Here is an 8,667-nt window from a genome sequence, read left to right as displayed (position 1 = left end):
GTGGGATCGACATCCGACTGTCACTACTCCACTTTTACTACTTGTTTGCGATACGTGCACTTGCGTGTTAGGTATTTAGCCCCAACAGCTGTGTGGCGGTGGGTGGGGTCGTGGTGGAGGCGAAGAGTTAGGCGTCGTGCGGCGGAGGTTTGCAGAGGTTGTGCGAATTTGATGTCTATAGATGTCTGTGAGTGTCTATGAGTGTCTATGAGTGTCTGATGGCTAGGATTCAAAGGAGGATTTATGGTTTCAAGATGTATGTGGGTGACTACGTATTACTACGGTTTCTATGGGTGTCTGCAAATGATTACGGCAGGAAAAAAAATTAAAAAAAATCATAATTTTGAAATATTATGTAGAAAAAAAAAATAGAGACGTGTTCTACGTAAAAAAATAAAATAACGAAAATGCTAGATGCAAAATAAAAATGTTAAATCATACCATAGTACATCATAAAATATTTATAATCTGACTTAATTTTCGAATTTTTGAATGAAGGAATATTTTTAGAACGAATTTAAATAAAAAATGTGAAGCAAATTTTAATTAGGCATGTCATTTGGTTCTAATAAGATTTGTGAGGTCCCCTATTAAAAATCTAAAGAAAGAGATAATACGAAACGATTTACATGCATTCAGTTCAATGCATGTAGTGTGTAACTCCTCGGGAATCAGCCCTTCTCATTTTCCGACCAACTCTACAGCTCCTCAAGGGGCAACACTGATTTATGAGTATTATTTATATCACGAAAAAAAAGTATATACGTTTTTTTATTCTTTTGTTTTTGTTCTGCTTTAAACATATCATAAAAAGGGTAAGTCTTGAGGTATGGTTAATTATGAAAAACCCCCTCTTATTTGGATAATAACATATGTCCCTCAACTATGATTTTTTCTTACACCTCCATCATTATGATGTCAAATTCAAAACATAACCATCTGGATTTCGTGGAATGTGCTCTAGTTTGTACTCGTCTTGTGTAAAAATACAGTTTTTGCTTCACCATAATCTTATATATACAAGTCAAAAAACACATTTTAAGATCATCTTGCTTCAAAATGTGGAGTTCAAATGGGATAAAACGGGTACAAAAGTGATAATATTTCATATAATCTCGAAGATTTCACTATATTTGAAACCGTAAGGATGGACGTGTAAAAAAATTTATAGCTGAGGGGGGTGATTGTAATAACTCAAACAAGATGAGGATTTTTACAATTTGACTATAGTTGTAATTTACCCATCATAAAATAATTATATAATATTATTATTCAAATATACTGAACTGTTGATAAACGATTAATATTTTGCCAATATAAACTTCAATAAGTAAAAAGAAAAAGAAAAATAATAATAATTAGTAATAACACAGGCTCTTTAAATTAATACAGTCGAATTAACAAAATTCTATTAATTTAAATGAAATATTAAATTGTTGAACTGATAGTTTAATACATCTTTACCGAGTCGACTGGGATTGAAAAAAACTTTATTATTTAATTAAACAAAATTATTAATTTATCGAGTGTGTGTATGTCAATTGTCATGTATGGACAAAACATGCAGAGGCTTGTGCATGTGTCCTAATTGTTGACACGAGGAAAATCTGATTTTGCTAGTTCCAATCTCTGAAGTCCAATGCATTTGGCCAACAATTATTTTACATTTAATTAAGGGAATATTGCATCCATACTTTTGAGATATGGTAAAATAACTTTAAGATCTTTGTGGTATCAATAATTACACTCACCCTTCTGAAACATAGTTAGAAACTCGTGGGATAATGCATTGGATAGGTTATTCCGATTAACGGACTATTAGTTCAGGAAGTGGTGAAAAGAACAAAGAACTATGAGTGATTTAAGAAATGTTGGGAGAACCATGTCACCTCCTAACTCTATGTTGTCTCCACCACTAGCTAAAAGTAATAGTATGTTAGAATTCTATCAACAAAACGTATCAAATGCATTATTTCATTAAAGTTTCTAACTATGTTTCAGGGGGTGATTGTAATTATCGATACCACATAGACCTTAAAATTATTTTAGCATGCCTCAAGGGTGTGGGTGTAATTTACCCTTTAATTAATTCATTTATTATTACCACATATATGTATACAGATTAAGAGGGTGTTTGGCTAAACTTATTTTAAACAGCTGTTAAGCTCTTACGTCTGATAAGATGTTTTAAGAGCTGATAAGCTGTTACATCTTATTTTTACGATTAATTTTTAGAGTGTTTGGATAATAAGCTTATTTCCTATTTTTACTCATTATAAGATCTTAAATAAAAAGGTGGGGGTAGAGGTACTTATTTAAAAAGATCTTATTAGCTCTCCAACAGCTTATTTTTTGAAAAAATAAGATCTTTTTAAAAAAAATTACCAAACGCTTTGAAAGAGCTTATAAGCTTTAAAACATCTTATAAGCTCCTTTTAACATCTTATAAGCTTAGCCAAACACCCTCTAAATTATGAGCGGATCAGCTGATATTTAATATAAATTGGATTCCACTAATTTTTTGACGGGATGTGATAAATGTCGTCCGAGCTTTAATAATATCGTTACGACTTCAACCGTGATTTTTATTATTTTTAATTCCAAATTTTGCAAAACCCGAAAAATAGAATTTGTAGTATTCTGAGTTAGTTTTCTAATTCAACTTGAATCACCAAAATTAGATGTCTGAAGAGAAAGATATACATGAATCAATGGATACTGCCCACAACTTAATGTATTGAGGTATCTAAAATTCAAAATGTGACTCATTCATGCATAACTTTGTCACACGACATCCAATCTAGCGGATTTAAATTGGATTAGAAAGCTAACCCAAAGTAGGGTTGTTCATGGGTCGGTTTTACCCGACAACCGACCCATTATCGGCCCGACTACTGCGGCCGATAATTACCCATCAACCGACCCGTTCTGGTCAGGCCGATTAAATCAACCGACCCATGCATAGTCGGGTCGGTTATGGTTTCTGAAATATTGAAAATTCGGTTGGGTCAGGGGCGGACCCAAGCCTTGTGTTGGGGGGGCACCCGCCCCTGCAGAAAATTTTTTTTTTACCTTTTTTTTTTTATTTTTTTAATATTTTGGCTTATTTATGTATTAATTTATACACTTTAGCCCCCCCAAAGTTTAAATTTTATACCATTTTACCCCAAAATTTTTTTTTCGTCCCCCCACCCAAAACCCCCTGGGTCCGCCCCTGGGATGGGTGATATTACCCGACCAACCGACTTTTATTTTTATATTATTTTTTTTCTAGCCTTTTGACCCTACATTTAATTTTTGAGCAATAATGTTTGAGTTTTTGGGAGATGCTAATATTTAGAATGTGTTTTTGTATTTGAAGTAGTTGAATCATTGAATCAGACCTTTTTTTTCCAAATATTAGAATCTCATTGATTGTCCAGGAAGAATTCTCGTTCTTTTTTTTTTGTATATCTCACGTTAAACAAAGATCAAAGAAGCCAAATGAGAAGATACAAGCCAGAATATATCTATAACATAAATATGTGGGATCTTTATATTTGTTAGAATACTATTTATGAGTGAAAAAAAATAAAGTTTTTCTCGAGAATGATTTAATGAGAATAGTATTTTTTTTTCCCTCATAAATTGAAAAATCTGATTTTTTTTTTAATGTGGCCGATATGGGCCGGTAATTTGCAACCGAACTGTTTCGGCAATCGACAAAGTCGGTTGCCAACCGTTACCCGACCCACAATAGTCGGGCCGGTAATAGTTTTGGATATTTGCAATAGTCGGTTGGTCGGGTCGGGCCGATAATCGGCCGATATTCAACCGACCCGACTCATGAACAACCCTAACCCAAAGGACTACAGTTTTCGTGTTTCAAATTTTGCCAAAATCAAAATAGAAATATGTCAAAATCAGGTTCGAAGTCAAAACTACATTAGTAAAATTGAAACGACATTGAACATTTCAGTTTTTTGACATGTGGCACTCTTAAGTCATAACTCTTAATAAATCACGCTATTATAATTAGGGTTAGAGAGGTTACGGGTTATGCTGGAGTTTTCTTTTTTCTTTTTCTTTTTCTTTTTTTTCAATTATTAGAATCCTAATTATATTTTTATTTAAATTATCCACACTAGCCATTTTTCCCCGTGCGATGCACGGGTTATTATTTCAAGAGTGAAAAAAAACATCAATTTAATACATAATAAGAAAATATAGTACTTTAGCATAGTAAAATTTAATAATACAGTTGAGAATACTTGTTGAAAATTAGTACAGAAAAATATTAAAATAAATAATTACAGAATTACCATTAGGGTTTTTTAGGGTTGCCTAGCGTTTCTTTCTTTTATATATAAGATAGGATTTATAATCAAAATAAATAGGTTTAGATTTAACAAATCGAATTTCTATCTTTATCTATTAAGATTTGAGAATACTTGTTGAAAATTAGTACAGAAAAAATATTAAAAAATAAATAAATATAGAATTACCATTAGGGTTTTTTAGGGTTGTCTAGGGTTTCTTTCTTTTATATATAAGATGTCAATCATCCTATGACATCCAATTTTCTTATTAAAACAGGTCATACGATCTAAATTTGCACCCATATGTATATAAAGAGTCAAATGACAAAATTTGTAATCAGAAACCACACGTCAAAGGCATTTTCTTATCCATCAAAGGAAGTTAAAGAGTAATTGAAAAGGAACAAATGATAGCCGGAAAAAAGATCAATGTGGTCACCGTCGTCGTATCCAAACAAAAATTGCAATTCCCTATTAAATTAAATATTCTTGTCCATTAAGCAATCTCATTCAATGTATATATCAAGGCCATCCACCGCTTCCTTTTCTTTTTTTAATAAGGATAAATAGTATTTAAACCTCTTGTGGTTAATTACTAGTTTTTGCAGATGAGCCACTTTAATTACGCTTAGTAATATCAATTCATAACCCCTTGTATAGTTAATAAGGGTAGTGTCCGTTAGTTTTTTTTCTGTTGCGCGTGCGAAAATTCAGGTGGTCATTTGCAAATAGTTAAAGGGGAAAAAATAAGCACAAGGGGTCATCTAAAAAAATGTAGTATCTTGACGGTGACACACACTGTTGATTTTAAAAGAAAAAATAACGGACGCTAACCCCATCAATGACAAGAAGATTATGTGCTGATATATCACAATAAAGTCATTTGCAACAGCTTGTAACCAGAGAAGTTTAAATGATGTTCTATTTACCTAATTTAATAATTGAAAAAAAACAAATTTGTTTAATTTTTGAATATTTGTACGCCTAGTATTGCCGCCTCCTATAAATATTTTACATTTTACTAATCTATACATACATATAGATACATTTGAGCCTCGTGAAACAAAATATAATTGAGGCACAACTAGTAATCTCATGATAGAAGGGGAAAAAAAAAACAAATTCAGTTCACAAGGAATGGAAGATCAAAATTGTGATGAAAATATGCCAACTGGATTTACGGCCATGATTCAAGACGACGACGACGACGTCGTACCTATAACTTCCGACGACCATGATGAAAAAGCAGGAGGTGGTGGTGGTGGTCCTTATAATATGCAAATAACTCCGGCGACGACGGTTGCGGAATTTCTTCCGTTCCAACAAATGAATCCCGGCGAATATCCATTTTCGGAGGAGATTATCTTTCATGATTTGGAAAAGGTATTAAAATCAAGTGCCACGTTTTCTACTTCTCATCATTACCTGCACGAGGAAATGCTAACTGAAGAAATATTGCTCCACGTGAGTTAATTAATTTGAAGACTTAATTAGTTAATTAGTTAAATTATTAGATTCTGATAATTCTAGATTTGTAATTGAAATTGATTTTGTACTTCTAAAATAAATAATTTATTTTCGAAAAAGTTAATTTCGATTCGTTCTATCCGACTTTCACAATTACTAGCAGACAATTATAAATCCTCCTCTACTAGAAAAAAAAATCCGAAACCGAAATTTCCGAATTCCATTGATTCCGATCCGAAAGTATCCGAATTTGGAACTTATTTTTCATTCCTCTTTTGGGAAAAGAATGGAATTATATTGTTTATACAATTATTGGAAATTCCAATGTTCGATTCAATTTTAGTTCCGAAACATATGGATTTATGAATTCTGATTTTTTTGGAATGAAAATTGGGACACATTTTTAGCTTTCGGAAAAAGTTATTTTCGATCTGTTCCGTGACTTCCGTCCGATTTTAGTTTTAAGCAATAAAATAAATACATATGAGTTTTAGTTAATATGTTTGGATTTGTTATTTTGGTTGCAGGAAGATGAAGTACAAGAAAATGAACCTGATCAGACAGGTGGGGAATTATGCCAACAACAAAAGAGAAAGCGTTCTAATTATTTGCATAACCTGAATGAGAAGGTGAGTAATTTCACTTTTAACTCATGCAGAAAACTAAACCCCCATTTTTTTTATTGAATTTTAGGGTAAATCACGAAAAAACGCCCCACCTATTCGTAATTATCAAAAACCCTCTGAGATTTGTTTCCGTCTTACACCAACCCTTTAATGTGTGACTTTTCACGGAATTATTTTTCATTCCAGTGAAATAGATCACTCTGCACAATTTCAGATATTTTCTTTTAATTCTGACCTATTTAACAGAAGGTATAAAATAATGCACACATTTTCTGTTAAAAAACTCGATCAACAGTTAATCAGAGAGGGGGTATTGGTTATTATAGATATGTGGGGTATTTTTTGTTATTTAGCCTAAGTTCAGGGTTTTTTTTTTGTAATTTAATACTAGTATTTATAACCGATTAATCTTATAAATAATACTGTGCATGAACAGGTGCGCAGGCAAAAACTTCAGGGTAAAATGAAAGCTCTCCAACAATTGATTCCCAACTGTGACAAGGTTTTCTTTTTTACCCTTTTTTAAGGGTTAATATTTGTTTGCTATCTCTCTCTCTCTCATGTGATACATAATCTATTGTCCAATTGAAGAGTGGGAAAGGACATGTTCTTGATGAAGCTATCAGGTATATAAGGACCTTACAACATCAAGTTCAGGTGAATTCTATTCCCTTAATCTACACATTCTATATATATATATATATATATATATATATATATATATATATATATATATATATATATATATTTTATATACTGAAGAACATCGATAAATTAATAATCTCACTTGAATAATAATATCTAGAGAGTCCCAATTCGGTGATAAAATGCTAAATTATTAATTCGATAATTTAACATTTTGTTAAATTAATAGAATTTTGTGTCAAAATTATATTAATTTATAGATGTATATAAATTTCCTAACACACATTGCAATAAAATCCTAATTTTAGGAGAACGAGATGATGTCATTTATGGGATCAGGAGGCAATTTCTCCGCGCTCCACTCTTCACTGCCGACGATGCCTCAATTACCAGCCGGAATCCAGATTCCAACCCATCCTCAATTCCCGCCAAATGACGATCCAACTGGAATTGATTACGGGTTCGAAATGGGAATTGAAATTCCGACGAACCATTCGGGATTACTTAATTATCCATATGCAATGGAATCACCCGTCTCGGGATTATCTGCAACATCGTCTTCATCACGTCGATTAGTACCGGAACCAGCTCATTCTTCAATTCAAAATTATCCAGGGGATTATGTAATTCCACCATGGCATGGAATCAGCTTTCCGACCTCTGTATCCCAATGTACAACTAGTCCAGCACAAGGTACAACCCCAGCTGGAGTGCTACCAAGTCAACTCCTAGACAATGTTGCTAGGGAAAGCCGGTCCAGCCACTCTGGATCGAGCGAACGGTTCGTCCTTTTTTTTTTTTTAATCTTTTCCCTCTCTCTCTCTTTTTCTTTTTATATATATAATATATATATTTGTTCATAATTTTAAGAGCATGTTTGAAATATTGAATGCAGGGACACTAGCAGTTCAATTGCAAAATTCCAAGGTTACCCCTAAAATCGGCACACTATGTAGTGGGTTGGAGAAAAATGCAAGTCCTTTTTGGGTATTTGGTTTTAGGACTAAAAGATATATGACTGTACATATATGTTTTTTGTTATTCTTTTTCTTTTATTTGTTTCCTTCAGTTTTGAAATTTGGCATAATACATGCACTTTATGATTGTACTTATAAATGGTCTAAGAATAATATGATTCTCTGCTCTCGAATCATTTTAAAGTTAGAAACCGGAACCGAAATCGAATCATTTTAAAGCTAGAATTGATCTCATCCGTTGATTTTAAGGTTTTAATATTGACTCCTCTTTTCTCCATATCGTTTCTTTCATTTCGAAACCTATATGGATCGAACTGTCACTTACAATCCGTTGATTTTTTTTAACGATCATTTCACATACGATTCAATAATAATAACAATACTTTACGCACTACAAGAAAATAAAAATTAAGCGACAACACTAATTTTCAAATAATTAGGTAATAAACGTTGTGCTATGGTTGCAACAGACAATGTATCACTAATGTTATATAGTGACAATAAAAATAGATTGTCACTTTTGCAGGGTCGGCCTTAGGATATTGGGAGCCCTAGGCGAAACCCAAAAATGAGGCCCTGATTTTTTTTTTTTTTTATCGTATGTAAAAATTTATTTTTCTTGCTTTTATAGATGTAAATGTATTAATTAGATTT

The 8,667-nt window shown here is 32.4% G+C and overlaps 1 protein-coding gene across 1 annotated transcript; it reads left to right on the top strand.

The window, feature by feature from the left end:
* Positions 1–5,435: 5,435 nt before the first annotated feature.
* On the top strand, positions 5,436–8,207 carry LOC105951187 (uncharacterized). Its single transcript, XM_088819020.1, has 6 exons — positions 5,436–5,681; positions 6,293–6,394; positions 6,828–6,893; positions 6,983–7,048; positions 7,345–7,817; positions 7,932–8,207. Exons 1-6 carry the CDS (start codon positions 5,436–5,438, stop codon positions 7,972–7,974), a joined length of 996 nt encoding a protein of 331 aa, XP_088675146.1. The 3' UTR covers positions 7,975–8,207.
* Positions 8,208–8,667: the final 460 nt, after the last annotated feature.

The sequence above is a fragment of the Erythranthe guttata genome, chromosome 6, assembly GCF_056151865.1.
Source record: "Erythranthe guttata isolate IM_541 chromosome 6, IM_541, whole genome shotgun sequence".
Lineage (NCBI taxonomy): Eukaryota > Viridiplantae > Streptophyta > Magnoliopsida > Lamiales > Phrymaceae > Erythranthe > Erythranthe guttata.
This window is presented reverse-complemented; position numbering and strand designations above follow the sequence as displayed.

Excerpts from the sequence above, each read along its gene's own strand:
- LOC105951187 (XM_088819020.1), top strand. The coding sequence starts at position 5,436 with ATGGAAGATCAAAATTGTGATGAAAATATGCCAACTGGATTTACGGCC. Across the intron at positions 5,682-6,292 it reads TCTTTCATGATTTGGAAAAG|GAAGATGAAGTACAAGAAAA; the intron begins GTATTAAAATCA and ends TTTTGGTTGCAG. Across the intron at positions 6,894-6,982 it reads TGATTCCCAACTGTGACAAG|AGTGGGAAAGGACATGTTCT; the intron begins GTTTTCTTTTTT and ends GTCCAATTGAAG.